The 25,709-nt window shown below is 60.2% G+C and overlaps 1 protein-coding gene across 1 annotated transcript; it reads left to right on the top strand.

The window, feature by feature from the left end:
- The first annotated feature begins 678 nt into the window (after nt 1-678).
- Nucleotides 679-25,480, top strand: QSOX2 (quiescin sulfhydryl oxidase 2). The gene is made up of 12 exons (XM_069579921.1): nt 679-1,047; nt 9,889-9,989; nt 11,528-11,576; nt 12,100-12,205; nt 12,341-12,431; nt 13,177-13,322; nt 14,554-14,688; nt 14,927-15,056; nt 17,170-17,292; nt 18,184-18,334; nt 21,437-21,625; nt 23,356-25,480. Exons 1-12 carry the CDS (start codon nt 702-704, stop codon nt 23,898-23,900), a joined length of 2,112 nt encoding a protein of 703 aa, XP_069436022.1. The 5' UTR covers nt 679-701; the 3' UTR covers nt 23,901-25,480.
- The last annotated feature ends 229 nt before the right edge of the window (nt 25,481-25,709 follow it).

A 25,709-nucleotide genomic window follows, 5' to 3' on the forward strand; every position in this document is an offset into this window, starting at 1 on the left:
ATCAGTCGTGAAGGGTCTCGAGTTTAGCTCTGTAACACATCCGCGGGGTTTGTGCAGTAAGTTTTGCAAGTTTTCTAAGAGTCAAAAGTCTCAGATTAAAAAAAACAAAGTCAGGATTGCAGACCCTACGAAGCCCCAGGTAGGGTTGCCAGATATAACACAGGAAGCCCAGTAAAATGTCAATTTTAGTTGAACAGCGAAGCGTTTTTAGTCTAAATGTGTCTCATTAAATTTGCATTTCAGGTATGATACATATTTAGACTTAAAAACACCTCGCTGCTTATCTGAAATTCACATTTAACGGTGCTTCCTGTACCTTCATTTGCTAAATCTGGCGACCCTAACCCGGAACGGGGTGGGGCGAGGGGCGGCTTGAGAGTTGTCTGTAGAGCCCGTGAGGGTGGGGGCGGGGGCGCTAGGGGGCGGAGCCTGTTCTCGGAGGCGGGACGTGAGTGGGCGGAGCCTGGATCTCGGTGGGCGGGGTGGGCGGGGTGGGCGGGGTGGGCGGGGCAGAGCCTGGAGCTCGGGGCCCGAGGCCGAGGGGCGCCTGGGAGGCGGGGCCGAGACGCACGGGGGCGGGACCCGGCCGCCGGCGGTGGAGGCGGGGCGGGGCGGGGCGCTGGAGGCGGGGCCCGGCGCGCGCGGCGCTCTTGACGGCGGTTGCCAGGGTGAAAGGTCAGGCGCGGCGCGGCACTCCCAACATGGCGGCGGCCGGGACGGCGGCGTCGCCAGCGCGCAGCCTGGGAGCCCCGGCGGCGGCGGCGGCGGCGGCGGCGGCGGCGGCCCGAACCCGGCGCCCGCCCCCGGCGCGGCTGCCCCCGCTGCTCGTGCTGCTGACGGCGGCGGCGGCGGCGGGGCCGGGCGCGGGCGGCGCGGCGCGGCTGTACCGCGCGGGCGAGGACGCCGTGTGGGTGCTGGACAGCGGCAGCGTGCGCGGGGCCACCGCCAACAGCTCGGCCGCGTGGCTCGTGCAGTTCTACTCCTCGTGGTGTGGCCACTGCATCGGCTACGCGCCCACCTGGCGGGCCCTGGCGGCAGACGTGAGAGGTGAGGCGCGCCTGGCGCGGGGGCCCGCCGCTGGCCTGGCGCCTACGACCCCCGGATTCTATCCTCAGGTCCCTCTCCCCTGGCCCTCTGGAGGCATCCCGCTTCGGCGGCCGCTGGCCTGCACCCCGGGTTCATCCCTCGAAGGACCCCCCGCCCCATGGAGATCTGGGAAGTCGGCTGTCAAGTCAGGATGACAGGAACCCCTCTCCCGCCGCCGCCCTCACTCAGCTGGGGACATAGAGGCCTTCTCCGTTTGTCCCAGCCCTCCAGACCCTCTTGTTGAGTCTCTGAGAGCTTCAGTAACCACCTCCGCCCCAGGTCTTTATCCTAGCTGTGTCCTGACGTTCATCTCGTTCTCAGTAACTCCACCCGGCTGCCTGGAATCCCGGTTCTTTGAAGCTCCCGGTTCTTTAAGGCTCCCGGTTCCTGCCCCGGGCTGCTTTCCTTGTGGGTCGATCTTCCTTTTCCTTTGGTTTGGAGAGCTGAGCGTATATAGTGGCTATTCAAAGAGGTCCAGCTGTGCTGGAGACCTCTGTGGAAGCAGAAAAAGACCTTCCCGCATTTCATTGGTTGGTTCCTTGTGCGTGGTCACGAAGCCTTGGACCAATCTGTCACCCACCAAACTTCTGGTCATGTTCCCACACTTTATTGACGCTTGGCACTTTCTTATCACGGTGCAAATTGCTAATCAGCCACTAAGTTCTTGGCGTGCTCTAAACTGCACAGTTGTAGCCGTTTAAGGGTTTTGCAGCAGCCTTGCTACAAGCTGGCCGTGCTTCAGAAGAGAACACGAATTGCTCTGAAGTGGGGGCCTGTCCCCAGCAAGAGCAGGGTTTGGCAAGACTTTGCTGAGGCTGAGCTGACCTCTAATTATATATTTCAGAGGGCAAGAGAGTAACAAATGGGCTCTCTTCCAGAACTGCAGTTTTACAGCCAACCCTGTTGGGATTTTCTCATATCTAGACAGATTCATAACGAAACTTGAAAAAAAAGTCTAAATTGGGCTTTTATACGGGATTGTGATTATCTTTAGCGGCTTCTCTTGCCTCAAGGTATTGGGCCTTCTTGATTCTGAAGTGTCTGTTCTTTGATCTAGTGTTTGCTTGGGCCTTCGCCGCTGGTCAGAACTGAAGTCAGAGACTTCATGAAATGGACGGTCTGCTCCATGATAGGTGTCCTTTAAGCCTTTGCTTTGTCATCAAACAAGTACTTTTAATAATAAGAGGACTAAGAGGACTTTTCAGTTTTCTTATTGGGAGGCAGAAACACAGATATGTAAATTTTAATGCTCTTTGCTCTGGCAAAACGTTGTCATCACCTGTTTTGTGCATATTTTGATTTTTTTCAGCTTAGTGTGTGAAATACAAAAGTCGTAAATAGGATTTGAATATTGCAAACCATTGCATGGTTCAACCGGCATGTACGGAGCCTTGGACATCGTCCCTGCGACGCAGAAGGAAAGATTTTTGAAACAGAAACTATCGTTGCCAAAAAAGCTCATTCAGGTTTCTCTGTGTGTTCCCAGACACACTTTTTGGCCAATCTGGTAGTAAAATCCATTACCTAGTGGTGTGATTAGCCTAACTGTTGGCTAAAGATTATCTTAAGAGAGTTGGGGGCTTCCCAGGTGGCACTCGTGGTAAACAACCTGCCTGCCAGTGCAGGAGGTGTAAGAGATGCGGGTTCAGTCCCTGAGTGGGGAAGATCCCCTGAAAGAGGGCATGACAGCCCACTCCAGTATTCTTGCCTGGAGAATCCCATGGACAGGGGAGCCTGGAGGGCTATGGTCCCTAGGGTCGCAGAGTCAGACACAACTGAAGCAACTTAGCACACATGCCGAGTTGGGCATTCTGCGAGTGAAGGCAGGAAGAGCAGGCCTGAGACAAAAGGAGGTGTGACTGAGAGTGAAAGACAGCTGTGGCTCCAAAGACGGGGGGAGGACGGGGGTCCTGAGAGCTGGACTGCCGGGGGCTCCCTGAGCACCAGCTCTGACTGGAGGCAGAGCCTGGGCGCTAGGCGATGTCCCACGTCAGGTCCCCAGAGAGAGCTAACCTGGGGACCTTGGGGGCCTAGCCTGGGCAGCGGGAGCAGAAGCTCTGGGCGTGAGGCCTGGCCTCCTGTCAGCATAAGCCCCAGAGGTGGAGGATTCCTCTCTTGGGGCCACTGACCGTGCCAGGCACCTGCAGGAGAGGGCCTGAGGCTCGAAGGGGTGCAGGGATGCCCCCCCCCGCCCCCCCCCGCCCCCCCCCCCCCCCCCCGCCGTGGCTGTCTGCACACGAGAATGCTCCGCTAGAGGAACCTGCTACTCGGATCCTGGGCTCCCACCTGACTGACCCAGGGTCCTTCCCGTGCCTCGTCTCTGTGAAGTCCTGGAGGAGCGTGCTGAGAACTGCCCGCACCCTCGCTGAGGAGGCTAGTGCAGCCCCTCCGCACAGCGCCTTGCCTCTGCCAGGGGCCGTCCCACGGGGCGAGGGTGCCCACGCCCACACTGTCCAGTCTGAGCGCAGTCACTGCTCCCACTCTCACTGCTCAGGCCCAGCCAGTCTTTGGTGAATAGGGGGGTTCAGTGAGCCCCCTGGGGCACGCAGACCTGGGCCTGGGCCCGTCAGATGCCTCTTCCCACCCATCTTGAAACACTGCGTCCAGCCCACTCAGCTAGTCTACCCTCCACCCCCAGTCTCAACAGCAGCATGGCTTCTAGAAGGTGGCTGGTTACAGTACAGCCCCCGCTCCCTGACTTGAGATTGCTGACGGTTGGGGCTGGTCACTGAGCTGGAGGAGAGCCTGCTGCCCGCCGCCCCCCCGACCCTGCCCCAGCGCCTCCTGAGTGGCCTCCTCCACTTGCTCAGAGTGGGCAGGGGTCTGCAGGTCCCCTTGGCGGGGCCTCACTGTACACAGCGTTGGGGCACCTTTGTTTTCCTAAAAGATTTGGATTGAACTTGAGCTTTTTGCTGACATTTTTAAGATTTTGAAAATAATTGTTTTTCCTTCTATGAAGGTGGCTTAACAAACAAAAGAGTTACTGTGGGTGCAGCCAGATGTCCTCCCAGTGTTTATGTAGATCTGGCTTAGGCCTGTCACTTCTAAGTCCTTCACAGAACAAAACCCTACTGTGCTCCTGAAAATCCTTTTGCCTAGAGCTGTGATGTTAGCTCAGCCTCTGCGCCTCCTTTTGAGGTGAGAACTGAGACACCTGGTGAGGGTGGGCAGCTGCCCACCCAGAGGTGCCTCCACGATGGCCACGGAGACTTCCTCAAGGCCCACAGTGCCCGTCGGGGCCGCCGGGTCCTGGGCGTCTGTTCCAGCCCGTGTCTCCTCTGCCTCATCTTGGGGGGGTACAGGGAAGGTGTTCTGTCATTGTCCCCAGGATGTTTTTTAGAACAAGGTCGTTCTTTCTAAAGTGTAGTTTTATCTGGCCATTGCTTCCGGCCGCGCTGCGTCTTTGCTGCTGTGCAGCCTTTTCTCCGGTTGACCCTGGGCTTCTGACCGCGGTGGCTTCTCTCTTTGCACAGCGCTGGCTCTGGAGCGTAGGCTCGGTAGTTGAGCATGGGCTGAGCTGCTCCACGGCCCGTGAGATCTTCCTGGATCAGGGGTCAAACCCGTGTCTCCAGGCAGGCACATTCTTTACCACTGAGCCACCAGGGAAGCCCGCCCCCAGAATTCTTGATGAGAGACGCAGAGGAAAGCGGGACCTGACAGGCAGCACCACCGCACAGCACCTGTGTGGCCGCGCTGTCGAGTGGAGGGCTGTGCGTGCCAGGGCTGGCCAGGCCCCCTCTTGCCTCCCACCCACCTCAGTCACCAGCTGGTCTCATCCACGTGGCTGCAGGCTTCATGCGTGTGAACTAGACCAGCTGATGGTTCCCACGGCCGCTCCCTGTCCTCTGGGAGAAGCGGGGGGGCTGAAGGGGGTGGGGTGCTGATGGAGCAGGACCCCACCTGGACCCTGGAGAGGCAGGTGGGTGGGGGCACGTCCCCCACATGGGGGCGCCCCGCACTGAGACTTGTCTGTGAGACCCAGGCTTCACTGCAGCCAGACCCAGAGGGACAGCGCCGCCGCGTGCCGCTTGGGACACTGAGCGGAGGAGCCCTGCTGCCGAATATCGCTGGCTTCACGGGTGTCCGCGGGACCCTGATCGCAGAGCGGTTCCCGCCCACGCGCCCCCGCCCCAGCCCACAGAGCCGGCCAGCATTCCCACAGGTGCTGTCCACAGTGAGCGTGCCGCAGCACCAGTGAGCGTGCCGCAGCACCTGTGAGCGTGCCGCAGCACCTGTGAGCGTGCCGCAGCACCTGTGGGAACACAGACAGTGCTAGCTTACGCACACCTGCGTGCAAGCGCAGGGATGAAACCGCCCTGAGCCCGTCGCGGCCCTCTGCCCCCGGAGGCTGAGCCAGAGCGCTCCTCCAGGCTGCTCTGGGGACTGGTGCAGAAGGCGCGCCCCTTAGCACGCGCTTCCTCTCTGCCCAGGCCTGTGCGTCCTGAACTTGGAGCTTGCCTGAAAGGCCCTTCGCTCGGCCTGGAGGGGCCTCATGGGGGCCAGAGCGCCCCCCAGCGGCCCAGCGTGGGAGCAGGCGTGGCCGCGTCACCCTGACCGCCCTGGCTCTCGAGGCTGAGAGGACCAGGAGGCTGCAAGGAAGCGAGGGGCGGGATTCTCTGAAACCCGAGGGGTTAATTAATCTGAACTGTAGCCGTTTTCTTCAAGTGATGGATGCTTTACCATGTGTGACTTGTATAGACGCTCTATTAGAACTTGCCAAGCAATGGTGGGAAGTTTAATCCTGTGAGGATAAATAATATAGTTACTTGACAAGGAAACGAGATAAATTGTAGTTCGCTGTGTAGACATGCTTAGTTATTTCATGGGAATTTTTTTTTTAAGCCTGTGATCCTAAAAATAGATGGGCTTGTGAGCGGAAGTGAGGAGCAGCCCGGGGCTCACCACCGCTCCCTGTGGAGGCCCCGCGCCTGGCTGGCAGCTGGGGGTGGCTGGCGCGGGCCTAGTCCTGAAAGCAGGCGATTTGCATTCAGTTGAGGGCGCTTCCCTCCTTTGTGTGTGGAGTCCCGACAGGTGGGAGAGGCAGGAGGAGGGGAGGACACCAGCTGAATGACCGCAGACCCTGAAGCTCACCCTTTGAAACGGTTTGCATTCTCCCTGATAAAACAGACCGGCTCCCTTTGTGCTGCCGTGAAAGCCGCCCATCTGCCGGGATGCCTGCGGTGGCTGTTAGTGCCCACGTCACTGAAATCTCCTTCATCTGCCTCCTTCCTGCGCCGCACAGGCGGCCTCTTTGAAAGGTGGACAAGGGCCACGTGAGGCGTCAGCAGGCTGGGCACCGGGCCCTGCCCCGGGCTGCCGCCTCGATGAGGTGCACGTGCAGACCCCAGAGTCCTCGGCCCGGTAGGAGCTGTCCTGTCCCCGCCGGCATGCGGTGACCTGTGTACGTCTCGGAACACTCTGTGTGTTCCCTGTCCGTGTGGACCCTGTCCTTCAGAGGAGAGGACGGACAAGGCGCAGGAGTGCCAGCAGTGTGAACAGGTGGACGTGGGGGCAGGTCCTAGGAAGGTGAGCAGGACGCTGGGGCTGGCGCCCAGCAGGGCCACTGAGCGAGGGGCCTGCCACCCGGAGGGCCAGCAGGTGCCGCGTCCAGAGGGCCCGGCCCCGATGGCCACACAAGCTGCAGGGGCAGCTTCCAGCGGAGGCCCCTCGGTCTGGTCTCTCCGTGGAGCATCCCCGGCTGCTCCCTGCAGAACTGAGGCCCAGAGACTCGCTGGCCAGTGGGGGTGCTTGGGGGGAGGGGAAGCACCCCATCTTGCTTCCGGGGGCGGGGCGGACGGGCTCTGAGGGGTGTGGGGGCACTGGCTCTCCAGGGCCGTCAGCCGTTCAGAAGCTGTTGTCAACTTGTGAGCAGGAGGGACGGCCCTCCGGCTGGCTTGCGCCCTGGGGCTGGTGGCCAGGGCCAGGCTGACCCCACGCCGTCTGGGTTCCGGGGGCGCGGCAGCCTGCCCCTCGCCTCACAGTCGCATTGCTCTCCACGGCACTGCATGACTGCCCCTGGCCGGTCACTGCCAGGGGCTCGATTTCTTCTGCATCCTCCTGTTGGGACACATTTGAAACTTGAGCCAAGGTGGGACTCATGTCCTCTCAGTATCACATGGGCCTGCTCCCCAGGCTCCCCAGGCTGAGTCCCCAGGGCGGTGCCTGTGTTTGACTTTTGCTTCATGACCATTAGTTAAGGGCTCAGACCCAGGCTGCAGTGAACCCGCAGACCTCACTGGGGAGCGGTGCAGATCGCTTCTGTCCAGCGGGAAAGGGAACCTGAGGGCTTCTTGCCCTTCGGCGTCGGCCAGCTCTGTCCTGGAGGGCTGGTCCTGCTGGCTGTGGGCTCGGACCTCTCACCCAAGCCGGGTCTGTCAGTAAGCAGGTTGAAGGCATGTGTGACTCCTCCTTCTGTAGTGATGAGTCATGCTCTTGGCTTTTGGAAAATTACACCCTGATGCTGACTTAGGAAGGACTCGGTGCAGGGAACCCTCACACTTGTAAATTTACGAAGTGTTTCATTTACTAGAGATATCCCAGGAAAGATCAGTCCAGCGTAAGTTTTTCTGAAACAGCATTTCAGCGCAGTCGGACTGATGCTGGGGCACTGCTGCTATTTCAGGAAACACCTCAACTTTTCACTGTTACCCTGGGAATAAGCAAGTGGTTAAAAACCTGGGGAAAGCCAAGGCCTTTCCTCTTGAAGCCACTGGCAGGTGTGCCCTATTTCGAAGGGCAGGGCCCATCTGCTGGGTGCCTGGGGTACTTGGAGCTTGGAGGCTGGAAAAGCAAAGCTGGTACCAAGCGTCTCCCCGTCTCTGCTGCTCTGCCCAGGGCATCTGTGGCCAGGACCCGGCGGTTCCCGGAGCTGGGGTGTCCCTCCCCTCCTCATTCCAGGAGGAAGGCTGGGCATGGGGGTCGGTTGCGTTTCAGGAGGGGCGCCTGGCTGGGGTGGCCTCATGACCTTGAAGAGGAAGGCAGCTGAGCACAGGCCAGTGGAGTGTCCACCCGAGGGGTCTGTCCTGTGCTCAGAGTGGGGCGTGTCATGAGGGGACGGTGTCACCTGCTGGCCGTGGGGAGACTCTGGCTAGGGGGCTGGGGTGGGGGCCAGGCCCCCAGGGGCAGTTTGGAGGTTGTGATCGCCCCCGTGCAGGCCTGCAGGCCGAGCCTGGGACGGTGGGGCTAGCCCCTGGAGCCTGCGGTGCTCCTTCGCGGTTGGGGGCTGTTGAACCAGGGCCCAGGTGAAGCCAGTGCCCCTCTGGAGTCAGGAGGGCTGTGCCCGGGCCTGAGGCCTCCTCTCCCTGCAGCCAGTGTGCCTGGTAGCCCCGCTGGGCGCTGTCTGTGGCCTTCTGCCCCTGGAGCCCAGGGAGGTACAAATGGAGCAGGACCCGGGTCCCATGGTGCACAGACGTGGAACACACGCTCCCCACAGGTACCCCAAGGCTCCATGTCCCCACATTTCATGAGTAGCGCGTGCTTGTTAGGAAAACCTGAAAACAAAACCGCGGGGCCAAGCCCCACTGTGAAGACGGCTCCCGGTGGGCGGCTCTGAGCCTCCTCCTCGTCCCTCTGTCTGGGCCCGGCTCCACGCGCGCCTAGTGTCAGCTCCTGGCGCCCTGTTCCGTCTCTTCTCTCTGGTCCTGGAGCACTGTCTTTATTTTTTTTTAAGATGGAGCAAAAGCTTGTCATGGAAATTCTCAGTAAGCCTTGAATCCCTGCGTTTGTGAGCTGGGAGGAGGTTGCAGAAGTGAGACGCTCTGGCAGGATGGACAGGCCGCTGAGTGGAGAGGACGGGGCTCCCTGCTCACAGTCGGCCGCTGGGTGGGGCGCGGCGACCCCTGGCCATGTGTCCTGCCTGCATCTGCTCTCTGACCTCACTGATGGGACGAGAGTGTCAACTGTTCTTCCTTAGTTCCTTGTAATTTGAGATTCCAGAAAGACGTGACCTGTGATTCAAGAGGGCTCTGTGATTTTTTCCATCCTTTCAAACGCCTTTAGGATGAACCAGCTTCACTGTGGCCACTTAAGTGGAGCGCTGTTCTGTCATTGATTGTAAAAGATGGAGCTGTGTGTTTTCTGTGTTTTTCACTTGATCTTTTGCTCTGTGTTAGCATCAGTAAATACTTTTTACAACTGCAGAGGAAGAAGGCACGTATTTTTAAGCATAAGTGTAATATTGGGTGGAACAAAAGCAGTTACGAGTTGCAGATGTATACAAGCCTTGGTGTCTGTGTAGTACTTAGTGAGGCTGGTGCCTCTCCTTCTGGCCTGTCTTTACTGTAACCTCTGAAGTCTTAGGCTTAAGCAGCACTCAGAGAAAACTCGTTTGCCATGACTTGTAGCCAGGTGACTGCTTTAGACTGGTGGTGTCTGTCAGAACTCACCACAGCTCGGGGGCGGACAGTCGCAGGTTCCCCCTCAGAAGTCACCTGACCGCAGCAGGCGGTGAGCGGGGCTCGGGCCGGCCCGTCCCCTTGGGCCCTTTCTGCTCGGGCCCTGCTCTGCCCCCGTGTGTGCGCCCGGCCCCCAGCCCTCCTGCTTCCCCTGCAGGCTTCCCCGAGCCGGCTGGGCAGCCAGCGAAGGCTTGGGACTCTTACTGTCCCGGAGAAGGGAGCAGGCCTTCCAAAGAGAGACCCTCACCTGGGGGTGCTGGGGAGACCCTTCCTCTGAAGGTGGCGACTGAACGCGAGCCCCCGTCCTTGCCCTCGCCCGTGTGAGCCACGCCTTGGGGTCTCCAGGGCTCAGCTGCCCTGGTCCTCAACAGGACGGGGCCCCACTGACAGTCTCGCTCCTGCTTTTCAGACTGGGCGGCCGCCATCCGCGTCGCCGCGCTGGACTGTGCGGAGGAGAAGAACCAGGAGGTGTGCCGGGCCTACGACATCCACTTCTACCCCACCTTCCGGGTGAGCGCCGCCTGCCCCTCGCACGGCCTGGGGGCTTGGGGCAGGCGTCTCCCAGCTCAGGGGCTTCTGTGTGCAGGGGTCACCTCTCGTTGTACCCCGTTGGATTGCAGGGTCACACTAGGACTGTGCGTACTGCGCCTGCTCACACTCAGCAAGGCCTGTAGGCACGGGAGCAGCTGGCGCTGCCCTGAGAGCGCGTGCCCGAGTGAGGCGGGGCCGCAGGCGCCCTGCCCGGGGGGAGGGGGGTCTGGGTGCCTGCTGGCTGTAGCCGGGGGCGCCCTGCAGACAAGCCTGTCCCCATCTCTCCCGCTAGGGGGCGACTGGAACCTGAGCAGTGCACCCAGGTGTGTGTGTGTGTGTGTGTGCGCGCGCGCGCGCGCCTGTGTGGGCCTGTGTGTGCAGAGTGTGCGTGTGCATGAGTGTGTGCGCGTGTCTGTGTGGGCCTGTGTGTGCAGTGTTGTGCGTGTGCCTGTGCACGAGTGTGTGCGTGTATCTGTGTGTGTGTGTGTGCACGTGCCTGTGTGTGTGGCCCCTCGCCTCGCTGGAGCGCCTCAGAGGAGGGAAGCCGTGCCTTTGGAGGTGGCCTCTGGGAAGCTCTGGGGGCCCCCGCCCTCTCAGCCCTGAACCTCCGCCCTGTGTGCACAGTGCTAGCTGCTTCTCCCGTCCGTGCTGACCTGGTGACCTCATGTGTCCGTCCGTGGCAGGGCACTGCCCCCTGAGGCCCCCTACCCTGGAGCTCGGGTCCAGGCTTGGGTCCCCTCAGCGCCTTCCTGTTGGGTTTGCCTGTTGTGTCTTGGCTTTCCCCACAGGGCGCTGTGCTGCGTGTGCGGGGGCCCCCCCTCAGCTAACAGGATGCTACTGGGACCCCCACACGCTAGGTGTGGCTGGGACCCATGTCCCCATGTCCTGGCAGCTCGGTGACTGCAGGGGCCCAGCCCTGGTGTGCAATGCTGGGTGGGGGCCAGGGCGTGGCCTCTGTTCAGTCCTCGGCCCGTCTCCCGCTGTCCCACCTGTGTTCTCTGGGCTGGCGTGCAAGCCCTGTGTGTCTTCATCATGTCCCTTTGTCCAGCTGTGAGGGGGGGTGTCATCACCCCAGCCATCACTTTCTCCATTGTCTTCACTGAGTCTTTCAATTAAGAAGGTTTTTAAAGTTCACGTAAAATGCTCATCCTCTGCTGGAAGACTCCTGTCGCAGAGCCTGTCTTCCTCCCAGGAGTCTGTGCACTGGCACACTGCGAGCCTGTGGGGGCAGTGCCAACCGCGGGGGTCCCGTTGGGGTCCCAGCCCCATCGGGGCAGAACCCGTGTGTGCCCGGGTCTGGTTGGTACTGAGCAGCCCGCGTGAGTCTGGAAGAAGCACTGCCTTGCGCAGAGGCCCATAGGAGCGTGGTTCCATCATCAGTCAGCATGAGGTTCCTGGAGCAGTTAGACTGAAGCTTTCAGACATGATGGCCACTTTATTGCTTTAAGATTAGACGTTTACACAGGCGCTGGGCAAGGCTGCTTCTTACTTGTTGTTGTTGGGTTTTTTCCTCTTAGTATTTTAAAGCGTTTACAAAGGACTTTACAACTGGAGAAAATTTTAAAGGTAAGGACACACTCGTCATCTTTTACTCTCCTAGACTCGTGCGTCCATCACAGCGCGAATAGGGCCTGGGCGGGCCTGCCCTCCCCTCCCTCGGCAAGTTCGCCTTGATGCTGTCGGTCCTTTCTTTCCCAGAAGGGTTAAACAGCCACAGTTTCAGCAAGAATGTTTGCTTTTGGCAAATACGGTGGTTAAGTTTTTTTTAAGTAAACTTTTCTGCAAACAAAAGTTTGGAAAAGCGCACGCACCACAAGGGCATCCCAATGAACTTTTGTGAGTGGCCGCCCCCGCCCCGGAGCCCACAGATGAGGTCAGTTGTTCGGCCTGCCTCTGAACTTGCTGTGGATGGACGCATGCCTGTGGCCTGGCTCCACACCAGGGGCTCTGGAGCTCAGCAGTTTCCACGCTGGTCGCCGTAAGGTGGTCTGCGAGTGACTCCGCCGTGTGTGCCTCGCGCCCTGGGGCCCCTGGGGTGGAGTGGTCACTCGCCACGGCCGACTCGCCTGTGACGGGCGCCTCCCCGCAGGGCCCGACCGAGAACTGCAGACAGTGAGGCGGACCATGATCAACTTCCTGCAGAACCACACGGACAGCACCCGGCCCCCCGCCTGCCCGTCCTTGGACCCCATTAGGTGCGTGCTTCTGTGGAAAAGGCGGCACATTTCAAGTTGAATTTAATTTTGTAGAGTAGAGACTTGCATTGAGTGATGTGGGCACTGGTGTGCGATGGCCTTGAAGGCACTAAAAGGCTCTGCTCTTCTTAAAAGGCCCAGTGACGTCCTTTCGCTCCTTGACAAGCGAGGCGACCGGTACGTGGCTGTGCTGCTGGAAGACGACAGCTCCTACGTCGGCCGCGAGGTACCGTCTGCGCCCCTCCCGTGTCGGCGCTGCGGTCAGACTCCCGTGACAGTAGCCACTTCCGCCTCAGCTCTTGGGGCGTGTGTTCTGTGCTCATTAATTCTCGGAATTGCCTGTGTGTCATTCAGCAGACTCACCAGAGAAGACTCGTTTACAGAGAAGACGGTTGGGACAGGGTGGGGGGCTGCCTCCCAGGGGAGACTGAACCAGCTCCTGCGTGCCACCGCCTCCCCTGGGCGGCCAGGTGGGCTTTCGGCGGACGTGGTCCCCAGGACACACGGCGTCCCTGAGGGTGTCCTGTGTCTCGTAGGCGCTATGGTCCAGACTCTCTGCTGTATTCTGGACTCCCAACTTGATGCCAAATCCAGTGCCCTTCAGCTGGCTGACTGGGAAGGGGTGCTGTCAGCCTCCCAAAGCAAGCCCTGTGGGTAGAGGGGAGGCTGCGGCGTGGCCCCCACTCAGCTAGGGGTGGCCGGCCCCGTCTGACGGGGTAGGCTTTGGAGGGGATGTGGGGAGCACAGCTCCGATCCCTCTGAGGGTCTGCACAGCTGCTGCTGTTCCTGCCCTTGCAGCCCCGGGGGCCTGAATGTGCAACACAACAGGGGTGTCAGTGGTGGTCGGCCTTAGGGAAGAGCTGCACTGAGAGGCTGTTGTTAGTTTCTGTGAGAAAGCACGCTCATCCGCGCAGTGTTTCCTGTGGACCCCACCACCCACCAAGAAGATGACGTGTCATCTCGTCACCCAGGTGATCTTGGACCTGATTCCCTACGAGAGCATCGAGGTGAGGCGGGCTCTGGGTTCCGACGCAGCCTTCGTGCAGAAGCTCGGCGTGCCCTCCCTTCCCTCCTGCTACCTGATCTACCCAAACGGGTCGCACGGACCAGTCACTGTGTAAGTAGCGTCTGCTGCCCTCCCGCACCGCGTGGGCACTCGCTGGTCTGGGGGGAGCTCACCACCTGGTCTCCAGAATAGAAAGCGGGGGGACCAGCTCTGGCCGCACATGTGGCGCTCGCCTTGTGAGACCCACAGAAGGAGCAGGATGCCGCTGGCCTCTGCAGTGGGGCCCGTGCATCGTGAGACAAGCTCGGCTGGAAAGGAGGCAAGTTGAGTTGAGGCTGGGAGGGCATCATGGGTGAGAGAAGGGTGCCTCCTGGAACCTGAGCTGCCTGCCGGGCCCCCGCCACAGCCAGTGGCCAGGGCCAGCCCCGCCTGCATCCATGGAGCACTTGGTGAGTCACCACATGTGGACAGGGCCTCCCCTGCCGAGAAGTTTACTGGGACACCGAGGGCACCCTACCCAGGAGCCTCAGGCACGTGTGGTTCCTTGGCTGTCTGATATTTTCTAAAAAACAATGGAATTCAGGGTAAGCAAGGAGGTATCTGGGGTCGTGCTTGAGCCCCTGGGCTCGCAGAGCTGGCCACCCAGCTCAGCAGACCTCCCCAGAATACACCCCTGAATACACTGCCATCTCGTTTCAAGGGAAAACGCTCGTTTTACATTGAAAGTGTCTCTGTAACCTCAGCATGAAAAGATGATGTTTTTAGCGATAGTTGCTGCACCTTCTTTTTGGGAATGAAAACAGGCTCTGGACCCTTTAGGTGACCCCTGAGCCACCTCGGGAGGGTGGAGTCCTCCAGTGACCCCACCCCTGTCCCCACCCACAGCAGAGGGCCTGCACCACAGTACTTGGGAGCCCCTCACTGCCGGACCCCAGATGCCCCGAGTGGAGCTGGCAGCCTGCAGGCAGAGGGTGTGAGGTCAAAAACCACAAGTTTGGACAGAATTGACCCCGGCGGGTGCTCACACCAACTCTCCGGGCCATCCTAACCTCCCCGCCAAACAGAAATGAATCCTAGTGCTTTTTACACCTGTAGGCCATGCTGTTTCTGGATTTGTCTTATGTTCTCAGGTTGGGGGCCAGCTCCTCGAGGCCCAGGCTTTGTCACCATTCTGCCCGCCCCCCTGCCTCAAATACCTGCAGTAAATGCTCAGAGACTGACTGGTCTGAGCAGACCACTTCACTTGGGGGGTGGGGGGCTGCTCTGACCCTCTTGCTGAGACGCCTCCCAATGGGCCAGACCCTGGAGCCTGCTTGAACCCACACCTGACCCCTTCTTGTAGTGGGAAGCCTCTCCGGTCCTTTTTCTCCTCTTACCTGAGGTCACTGCCGGGAGTGAGGAAGAAACCAAGTTCCCTGCCTGGGAGACCCAGCAGAGAGGAGAGCTCAGAAGCCGTGGTCTGGAGGGACTTTGACAGGTGAGTGTTCTTCCCTAGGAAGCCGCGGGAGCGGCCGTGGGTGGGGGTCCGGGCCCAGGGCTCCTCTGGGTGGCTCATTCAGAAGCCCACTACCCACCTGCTGGCCTCTTGGGGATTCTCCCCGTTGTCTGCTGGTGGGGTGTCCTGGGGGCATTCCTCTGGGTGGGGTCAGGCTCAGGAACAGGGGGTTTCTAGAGAGAGAGGTGGGTTCCCCTGACCTGGTGGTGTTCGCTCCCAGGTCAAAGCTGTACACGGCTGACCTGGAGTCGGGGCTGCACCACCTCCTGAGAGTGGAGCTTGCTGCACACAGGTCCTTGGCCGGCGCCGAGCTGAAGACTCTCAAGGACTTCGTCACTGTCCTGGCCAAGGTGCATGGGCATCTGACCTGGGGCGGGGGCCCCCTGGCCGCGGGGAGCCAGGCCTGCCTGGGGACGTACGTGGCAGGGACAGAAATCCCTGCTCAGGTGGAGTCCCCGTGTGGGGTGCTGGAGACAGCGCCGGGTGGGGGCGTGTGGAGCAGAGAGGGGGGAATTGTGCAGGAGCGGGGCTCGGTGCCGTCTAAAGGGGGCACAAGCCAGGCCAGTTGTGAGTGGGTGGCAGACAGCAGGATGAGAAGGGAGCATGTGGGGAGCAGGGCGTGGGCGGGAGGCCTGTGTATCTGGGGGTCGGTGGAGATGGAGGGTGGCGGGCTTACAGGGAGGAGACGCCTGTGGCCGGTGCGTTGGGTGGGCCCTGGGCGTGGGCCAGGTTGGCCTGCCCACCATTAGTAGTAGGTGGGGCAAGGGGTGGCTTTGTGCTTGCTCAGGTCTGGAGGTGAGGAGCTGTCGGGCAGCATCCATTTCCTGCTGAGAACTCAGCTCCCGAGCTAAGAGTCCGGGCCCGCGGTCTGTGGGCAGAGTTTCAGGCAGTCGGGGGTCCCTGCCCCCTGGGGTGGATCTGCACCCTGTCGCGCTGGCCCGGCAGCCCTGCTGTGGCCCTCTGCTCTCCGACCTGAGAGAGAGCCCAGGCCCTTGGGCTGTGCCCACCTGTTGGTCGCCTTTGATCCTGCGCTGCCTCGGGAGGAATCTGCTTCCAGAGGCCACTCTCTCTAGCCTCTGACGTGGTCTGACAGGATCTGAGTTTCTGGTTATTATTGCCAGGAGACTGACTTTGAAATGATTCCTGCTGCCAAGTGTGCAGCCCTGATACGTGCATGGCCGTGCACTGAGCCGCGTCCGGCTCTGGGACCCCCTGGACCGCAGCCCACCAGGCCCCTCTGCCCATGGGGTTCTCCAGGCAAGATACTGGAGCGGGTCACCATTTCCTCCTCCAGGGGATCTTCCCCACCCAGGGATCAAACCTGAGTCTCTTACGCCGCCTGCATCGGCAGTTGGGCTCTTGACCAGTAGCGCCACCTGGGAAACGCCGCTGACACAGTAGCTCATCATCAATACTTTGGCTGGTCAGAGTTTACTTAGTCAGATCGTTTAGAAAATCAGAGAGCTAGAACTAATGCTTAAGGGAATAGAAAGCTGCATGGTGTGTCGCAAGTGAATAAATGGAAACTGCCGAGATGGTGCTCCCCCGACCATGACCTCAGAGGTCAGAGCTCTCGCACCATTCTCGTTCCTTTGAGAAAATGCCCCTGGCTGCCCAGCGGTTAGCGCATCAAGATGGGGTCTCACTCTGCACATGAGTTCTTTGGCCTCGTCTTTTCTGGTGTCAGGCTGGAGGGCACGCACGGCCTATAAGATCAGCACAGCTTATTCTTAACAACTTTCCTGAAGTTCACTTAAACTTGAAGTGCTGGTCAGTTGATAGTGATGCTCTATAACTGATGGAGGGAAACCCAGACTTCGCGGACTGGAAGACGTGTCGTGTTGGCTCGGCCGTTTGGTCTCAGCACTGTCGTTCGGGTGGCGTCAGCCCTTACTTTGCACGTGTAATTGGCAGCATCTAAGCGAAGGTCCTCACAGGACAGCCGTGGGCTCCTTGCTCGAGGCTTCCCTGGTGCCGTGGTGCCGCCAGCACGGCCTGAGTGTCCATGTGCAGCTGAGCAGCGGGTGGCACTTGTTTGCACGGGAGCCTCGAGTGTACACACCTCTTCAGTCTGCGGGCAGAGCCAGTGGGGGGCGGGGGGATGGCTGGTGGTGGCGGGGAGTGAGGAGAGCAGTGGATGGGTGTAAGTTACACTGAGGCACGCGGACTGAGCGAGTGGACAGTGACTTCGGAGAGGCCCCCGGAGCCCTTGGCAGTGTGACGAATGAGGCCCCTGGGTGGCCGTGGGCCTGTTGTCGGGCGTGAGGGCAGCAGTGGGCTGGAGGAAAGGGAAGGTGCAGCCCCCCAGGCCGCCTCGTCTGTGTTCTGGAGAGACCTCCCACCCGGTTCTCGGGCAGCCGGATGGGTCGGGTCAGGGCAGGCCTGGTCTCGGCCCCCGGGAGGCCATGCTTGCCGTGGGGGGTGCTCCCTGAACAGTCCCTGAGCGTGGTCCTTCCTGCCCAGTTGTTCCCTGGACGACCGCCGGTCAAGAAGCTGCTGGAGATGCTGCAGGAGTGGCTGGCCAGCCTTCCACTGGACAGGATCCCCTACGATGCCGTGCTTGACCTGGTCAACAACAAGATGCGGGTGAGGCAGCCCCTTTGCAGAGGGAGGTCTGCCAGGGGGCCCCTCGCCGCCCCCGTCCCTGGTCTGCCGTCCTGGTTTCCATGACGACCTCCCGTCGCTCCCTAGGACAGGGTCTGGGTCAGCTGGCTGAGACAATGAGGGGTTTCCGCAGGGAGGTAGCACTAGGGTTTCTTTTTTAATTTTTGGTAAACTCACCTAGATCTCACATCTGAAAAAGGAGTAAATAAAGACAACATGTCCAGCATGGACGCCCTGGTTGAGCTGCCTGGCCTCTGCAGCCACAGGCCCAGGGTGTGGGCTCCCTGGGGTCTGGTCTGGCTGCCTGACAGGTGCCAGTGTCTGGCCTGGCCTCCCCTCCACGGGCCCCAGGCTGAGTGACCAGAAGGTGGCTGAGAGCAGGGCCTGGGGCCCTGTGTGTCGCCTGAGGGGCCGTTTGCAGCCCGCACTTCTGGGCTGTTACAGGCTCAGGCCCATCAGCTCTCTGCCCGTGAAGTGAAGATCCTGTTTGTCCTGGCTGAGAATTGTCTGACGATTGAATTCCTTTATTATTCTAATCAGTCCTCTGTAAATGTCATTACAACTAATTCTAACCCGAAGCAGTGGCGGGTGTCCTGCATGCTTCCTCGTGCTGGTTCATCACGGCCCAGGTGGACACTTCCCTTCTCCCAAAGGATGGGCCACAGCTCCGTGTTCTGAGAACTCTGTTAGTAAAATAGAGACTTTTTCTCTCGTTTGTTCCTAGATTTAACCGTATTCGTAGTTGATAAAGTTTTCAAACAGATACTCCCTGTGAAACCACGCAGTTGAGACAGGAAGGTCACCAGCTATTGTTAATTTTAACAATTCAGTATCTGTCCTTCCCTCCTTCTCTCCATACCCCTCTCCGCCCAGATTTCTGGGATATTTCTCACTAATCACATAAAGTGGGTTGGATGTCAAGGAAGCCGACCGGAGCTGAGGGGCTACTCATGTTCTCTCTGGAAACTGTTCCACACTCTGACTGTTGGAGCCGGGACCCACCCGAAGGCCCTGGATGGCACAGGTGAGCAGCCCCCCTGCCCCGGGCCACCTGCATGAGCGCCGTGCTGCCTGCAGAGGGCGACGGGCCTTTGGGTGCCCGGGTCTGTGCCGAGGAGGGTGGAGGCGTGTGTCTTTTCAGGAGCCCTGCTCAGCCCCTGCCCCAACTCGGGAAGAACCCACATGTGGCCCATCCCTCTGCCCTGGAGGCCAGGGCCTGGCTGACCCACGGGCCGTGCATCTCAGGGCTGGGAGGGCACTGGCCAGGAATGCCTCTCGGTGTCGGCACCTCTTTTTTTTTTTCACCTTAAGGAGTGTGAGACCCGTTTGGGGAGGTACGTGGTGTCTTATTTATAACCAGTCGCCTGAAGCAGTGCACACTCCGTGCGCCACAGCGTCTCTGGGCAGGCGCTCCCTGGCCAGGGTCTTCGGCCTCAGTCCCCCCGAGCCTGAGGGCAGAGTACCAGCCAGGCCTGGCGGGGACGATGGAGGGCTGGATGCCCTCCCCACGCTCGTGCCCTGTGTGGGTGGTAGCTGTCCCTCGCCATGCAGCCTGCCCATGGGCAGTGGCTGTCCAGAAGCCCTTATTGGCCTGTCCATCACTTCTGCCATGTTGGTTCATTAGAAGGAAACTCCCAGGCCCACAAGGGGCGGGGGTGATGCACAGGGCGGCAGGAAGTGGGGCCACGCTGTGTCCTTCAGATCGCTAAAACCCTGCTGGATATTTGGATCCTCTCTGGACCGTGTAGTGTGTGTGCCACAGTTGACCTAGGGCCCTGGCAGCCTTGGGGATATCTGCTTATCTTGTGGTTTTGTTCTTTAATCAGTAGGTTCACTGACATCTGTATTGAGTCAGAGTGGAGTCTTTGGACCCACACGGTTCGATATTCTTTCCAGTAAAATTGTAAAATTATTTTAGAGTTACCTTTTGCTGTGTAACAGACAGACCCCAAATGCTATGGCTTGAGACCAGCACAAGGTTTTCGCTCCAGGTTCTGGGGCTCAGCTCTTGGGACAGGCTCACCTGTGGGCTCGCTGAGCGGGTGGGAGCTGAGTGCTCTAGGCTCGGAAGCTGGGCCCTCAGGCAGTGCAGCTCCCCCGGGGGCTGAGGAGGGGCTTCTGGGCCTGGGTGTCACTTCTGCCACAGCCTGTGGCTCAGACACGTCTCCTCCTGCCCAGGCTGGGGGGATGGGGGAACACGGCCCACCTGTCAGGGCACAGCAAGGGGGCCCACGGGCTCTTAAGGCATCCCTGCCCCTCCTGGCCCAGGGGGTGTTGGATGTCTACTCCCCGGGGCTGGTGGTGGGGAGGTGCTTTAAACCACGGCTTCTCTTGAGAATCACACAGAAGAACGTGTTGGGTGCGTTCAGGGGGAAGCTGGGGCTCCAAACAGCAGGTGAGCTCAGAGGCTTAGTACTGCAGGCGGGCCCCGGCCGGGGCCCTGGAGCCTCCACTGCCCGGACCTCGTGCTAACAGGGAACGCTCCGCAGAGGACACGGAGGTGGTGACCAAGAGGGAGGCCAGCAGCCAGGACGCTCTGCAGACACCGCGGGGCCAACACCCATGGCCTACGGGTGGCCAGGGCGCAGGCGCACAGCCCGAGACCTCGGGCGTCCGTCCCCTCGGTCGGTGTAAATGGAAGCGGTATCCGAGGAGTCTGTCTCACGCTGAAAGAATTGGGTCAGACTGAGACCCGGATTATGTCTTGGAAGGTTTTTCCTCTCCTTATTGCACGCTTAAACCCCATCGACTAAAAAGCCTGCCGCGCCTCTAATCCGCCCCAGGTAGGGTTTATGGTTCTTGTCCACTTTAAAGATTAGGGCGGCCCGAGTGTGCAGAGGTTCGGCGGGGACGAAGCGGGGAGGATTACCCGCCAGGCGCGGCAGATGTCGGCCCAGGGCCCGTGGCTGGGAGCGCAGCCCGGCCACAGCGAGTCCTTAGCCCACGCGGGTAGCCTTGCGCAGGGCGCCCCCGCTGCCCATGGGAACATGGCGCCAGGCGGTGGCCACGTGCTGCTTGGGACCTTCTCTGAGGGATGTGCAGGACCCGCCACGCCGATGCCCCTGAGGCCTCTCCCAGCAGGCTGGCTCCCCAGCCCCTGCCGGCCGTGGGGAGAGAGGGCTCCTGAAGGCCTGCTGTTAAGACGGATTCAGTCTCCGTGGCCGCGTCTTCCCCCACCACTGCCCCCCCGGCTATTTTGCTGCCTTTCTTCTAATGCTGGCCTCTAATCTGTCTAATCTCACGGGCCTCTTGTGCGCACACTCAATCCCCTGCATTAGCTGTCTGGACAGGACTCTGGTCCCTCCCTGTGGCTGCCCCCCGGGGGCTCCTCAGGGCTCGTCCATTCATCTCAGTGCCTGCGGCATCCTGATGTTGGGGGGTTGCTTTCTTCAGATCGGGTGTCCCCCATCCCCAGGGCCTTTACACGGGCACCGTGTCCCATTAGGGTCTGTTGGCACACTGGTGGACACCGTCTGTGTGGCAGGTAGATAAGAGGGTTTCCTCACACCGAGAGGCTCAGGCTGTCTGAAAGAGGGCAGGTCTACACCGGCCCGCTGCCTGGAGGCCTGCCGCCTGGAGCCCCACCGCTGCTGACCCATCCAGGAAAGACTGGCCACAAAGACCGGGGCTGGAGTCACGCCTGGAGGCACTTCCTGAGGCCATATCCACGCTTGCTTGTAGCAAGGATTTCAAAGCAAAACAAACGGAGATTTCGAATGAGTAGCCACCACGGCCCGGCCCAGCCTTTGGTGCTGCTTATAGGGCAGGAGAGATGGCACATGGGACGTAGACGCTGGCCTCTGGGCTGGTCTTGGGGCTGGGGGTCTTGGTGGACCTAGCCGCTCCAGGCCTCTGGCTCGTTCCCTGGGGACCAGCGTGGGCCTTGGAGCAGGTCCAGCAGCTGGACACAGGCAGCCGCCTGCCCAAGGTGTGCACACGTTTGGTGCAGTGTCAAGGGGGTGAGCAGCCAGCATCTGGTGGCCATGGGCACCTGGGAAGGAGCTGATTTCTCCCTGGGGGCTGGCCCATGGCCCGCATCAGGCACTCACTCGTCCTGGCTTCTCCGACGGCCCCACAGACCCTGCAGTGCTGGTGGCCACCGTCAGGTGCCTTGGTCCCTCCACAGGTCTCGAAGATGACCCGCAGGCTGTGCTGCAGACTGTCAGGAGGTACGTCCACGTCTTCTTCGGGTGCAAGGAATGTGGCGAGCATTTTGAGGAAATGGCTAAAGAATCAATAGATTCCGTGAAAACCCCGGACCAAGCGATTCTCTGGCTTTGGAAGAAGCATAACCTGGTCAACAGCCGCTTGGCAGGTGAGCACAAGCCACTGGGTGGCCGAGCCTGCGTGGGGCCTGAGTGGGCGGCGGGGGCGTGCCTGAGCGCCACCCTGCGCGCAGGGCTGCCTACCCATGGGGCCCATGGCTGGGCCGTCTGTGTGGACCAGTTTCCTAGTGACCTTGCCGGTGGCTGGCAGGCCACAGCCATCCCCAGCTCCTATCCCGGCGTCCCAGACGCTCTCGCGCTTCAGGGCTCCCAGCTGTGTGGCTGTGGACGTGCCCTTGCCCGGGGGAGCCCGCTAGGCCCCCGAGTAAGCACAACGGTTCGGTGGAAGACTTGGAACACAGCTCACTATCAACAAGGGATTCTAGTGCCACTAAAACCTGCCCTCAGATCTTAGACCAGACCCCTCAGAGTGGTTTTGTTTGAAGAAAAACTGGGGCGCATGTATTTTCTCAGAGTTAAGTAACTCAAACTGTTCTAAATCACTGGCAGATTAAAATTAGGCTTAAACATAATCCACTGAGAAATAAGTCTTAATAGAGATGAATAGAAAATGCCATCAAACTGTTGGTTTTTATTTAATCCACTGTATTATAAAAACATATTACAACTAAAGCACTAAAGAAAATTGGTTTTTCTGGACGTTGTGCTGAGAGCTGCGGGTCCAGTCACATGGGAGTCATGCCTTGCCCGCGGCTGCAGGTGGAGGCCCGTCCGCCGCAGCCCTGGTTCTGACGGCTCCATGTCCAGGGCGTCAGGGCCCTCCTGCCCCAGCTGCTGCCCACCCCCGGCCCCGCCCTCACAGGGGCCTCGTGGTGACCCCGTCGTGGCAGCCCTCAGCCCTGGAGCAGCCGGCGAGACCCCAGCCAGGCTGCCCTGAGCGGGCACCGTGTGCCATGTGCAATGCTGCAGGAAGGGGGCCTGAGATGGGGCCGCTCCTGTGCCTCCGTGTGTCCCCTGGCCCCTCCGTCCCGCCTCTGGGTTGAGGTCTGTATGGTTCTGTGGGACGCACCCTAGCAGCTCCTCTCCATCTCAGGCTGTGTGTTTCCAGACCCCAAAGGGGAGCGCCAGGGCCATGAGGCCACATGCCCTGTGGCCCCTGCCCAGCGCAGCCTGCCCCGAGCGCCCCTCTAACGAAGTGGCTCCTTGACGTGTGCTTCCAGCAGGACTTCAGGGTGGCAAGGCATGCCCGGTCAGGTCAGGGAGTCCTAGGAGCCCCTGGGGCCACACTTGCTGTCCCCCGGGCCTGTGGGAGCCCCGGGGTCCGCGGCCGTCGCTGCATTGCGAGTGGAAGGGAACCGGCCCCTCAGAAGTGCAGCTGTGCGTGCCGGGGCTGCCCGGCTCTGCTTCCAGGTCTCGCCCCCAAACAATGGCTGACGGCCCCGGCCGCGCTCTGCCCACGCGTGTGCGGAACGAGGGAGCGAGGGAGCCGGAGGGAAGGTGTAGGAGAGGGTCCTCTTGGAGGTCTTTGTACCCAGAGGGTACCTTCGGGAAGGGAGGGCCGCACCTTGGCACGGGCCAAGGTCAAGGGCGCTGAGCCAGGGACTCGCCCAGCCACTTCTGGTGTTTGGGACAGGGTCTAGCCAGGGGAGTGAAGGTGCCCACGTGGGGACACTTCCTGTGCGGTGAGTGGTTCAGGGAAGCCGGCGGCTGTGCAGGGCAGGGTGGGAGGGACAGGGTGGTGGGCGGCGGGGCGGCCTCCGGGGTGCGGGGCAGGCGGCTGGAAGGTCTCTTCACCTCGGCCCGCCTCCTCCTCCTCCAGGGCATCCAAGTGAGGACCCCAAGTTCCCAAAGGTGCCGTGGCCCAGCCCAGACCTCTGCCCAGCCTGCCACGAGGAAATCAAGGGCCTGGGGACCTGGAACGAGGACCAGGTGCTGCTCTTCCTGAAGCGGCACTACGGCAGGGACAACCTCGTGGACACGTACTCCGCGGACCTGGGGGACCCCAGCGAAGGCGCCCCGGCCCCGGGCGAGAAGCATGAGGGCAGCCAGGCTCCCCCAGAGCAGCCCCCCGCAGACCACGGAGCCGAGAGCCTGCGTCCGCCCAGCCTGCTGCCCCCCCGGCCTCGCCTGTCCGAGAGGTCGCAGTCGGGCCTGGACCTGCCGCTCGGGAGCCGGGCCGGGGGCGAGGGCCGCCGGGGCGCCGAGGCGGCTGCAGCCTTCCTGGGGATGGGCTTCTCCAGCCTGGACATGAGCCTCTGCGTGGTGCTCTATGTGGCCTCATCCCTCTTCCTCATGGTCATGTACTTCTTCTTCCGCGTGCGCTCCAAGCGGTGGAAAGTCAAGCACCACCATCCGTCCGTGTAGGACATGGCTAGACTGCAGAGCTGCCTCCAGCGGAGCTGCCACTTTGCTCTTCAGATCAGGGACGTCGTCCACACTCTGGACCTGGCGGCCCCTCAAGGGGTCCTTCCACTCCCCACCTGCGTGGCCCAGATGTGTCCCCTACAGATCCTAGAGCAAAAAGACTCTGTTTTCATTATTCTGGGTCTCAAAACAGAAGTGGGTGGCCAAGCCCCAGGAACAGGACTTTCGGCCCGCTCTCACCTCAAGCTCCTTGACTGCAGGGCCTCGCTCTGGGAGTCGGGAGAAAAACCCACACCCTTCCCCCTGCCGCCGGGGCCTGCCGCCTGCCGCCCTCTGCGGCTCCGTGAAGCCGGGCTCTCAGCGATTCCCTACGTTTGCGCCTCTCAGCTGCTGGTGGTCTCTGGGGCTCCGAGGCAGCTCAGGACCAGGGAAGGGAAGCTCCGAGTGTCGGGGGTGTGGAGGGGAGGCGGGCCCTTCAGAGGCGCTGTCTTTGTTCCTCAGCCTGGTGACATGAGGCTGTAAGGGGGTCCTAGTCTGTCCACCGCACAGACCTGGAGCGCTAAGCCCCCCCGTGGCAGAGGGTGCTCTGTGGGGTCTCCAGAGGCACCCTCATCCTGTGTGGTCATCCCCCAGCACATACAAGTCCCTGGGAGAGCCCTGCGCTCAGTGGGAGGGAGATGGTGGCCCGCAGCGGGGCAGGCTGTGGTCTTGGCCAAGCTTCATTTTCCTGGAGCTGTTTCACCACAGGCTCCCAGGCTTTGATGATTTAATTGTCTAATATTGAATGGTTTTAACACATTATTTGTAAAACCCAAAAAGCTCAGCAGTAAATTTGCCTCTGAAATGTAAACGAAACAGGAACAACCACAGCAGGGAGCGTCTGCTGTGAGTGTGAGTGTGTGACTTCGGTGGGTGTCGCGGTGTCCCCCACCATGCCTGTCCCGCGCGCCGGTCACTGTGTTCAGTGAGCACCCCGGCCGCCCGACAGTCTGGGGAGGAGGGGTGGCTGACTCCTCAGGCAACTGCCTTCAGCTTTGTGGTCCCCTTCAGTGGGAGGTGTGACCTGGAGGCCTCTGGGCAGGGAACGCTCCACTTCTCTGCCGAGAGCTTTCTTCTGTTTGACACTTTTTAATCCCTGGAAGCCTTTGTGTTTTAAAAGCCACGGGCTTGTCTTCATGGCTGAGCTGCGTGCCTGGGTTACTGAAGACACCTGTTGTTTCTTTTCAACTTGAAAACTGGGCCAGTGTACACACAGCCCAAAGGAATATACTCAGAACCATTAATTAAACTGCCTTTGGTTTGCGCCAAATGCCGTTTTCTCCCCTAAGTACGTTTTTTCAGCAGCGGGAACTGGGATGATGCTGTGAGTGGACGGTCTTGTGTACTTGACAGAACCCAGTGAAGGGCGACATTGGCGTTCAGGGTTCTGACAATATTGCAGGCTGAGGGGCGGCAGGCCAGGGTGGCCGCGGCACTGTGTCCCGTTGCTGCTCAGAGCTGGACGCTCCCTTAAGGCAAGGGTTAAGTTCCATTTTCTAAAGTTGTAAGTATTGAGACTAATAAATATGACAGTTCAGTAATTTAAATGTATATTTATTTTTAATGGAAGGATTTTGATGAAAAAGAAGCTAATTGACATGGAAATGTCACTGAAATTTCTTACCTGCAAGAAAAATAAACATTTTGTATTTAAGTAAACTCTAATGTGCACATTTTAAAAATAAATCCGATATTTGAAAAAATTGTAATTGTTTTGAAGTAAAACTTGCTCTACCAGTGATGGCGTGTCTGGCAAGGGTGTATGGACTG

The sequence above is a fragment of the Ovis canadensis genome, chromosome 3 (genome assembly GCF_042477335.2).
Source record: "Ovis canadensis isolate MfBH-ARS-UI-01 breed Bighorn chromosome 3, ARS-UI_OviCan_v2, whole genome shotgun sequence".
NCBI lineage: Eukaryota > Metazoa > Chordata > Mammalia > Artiodactyla > Bovidae > Ovis > Ovis canadensis.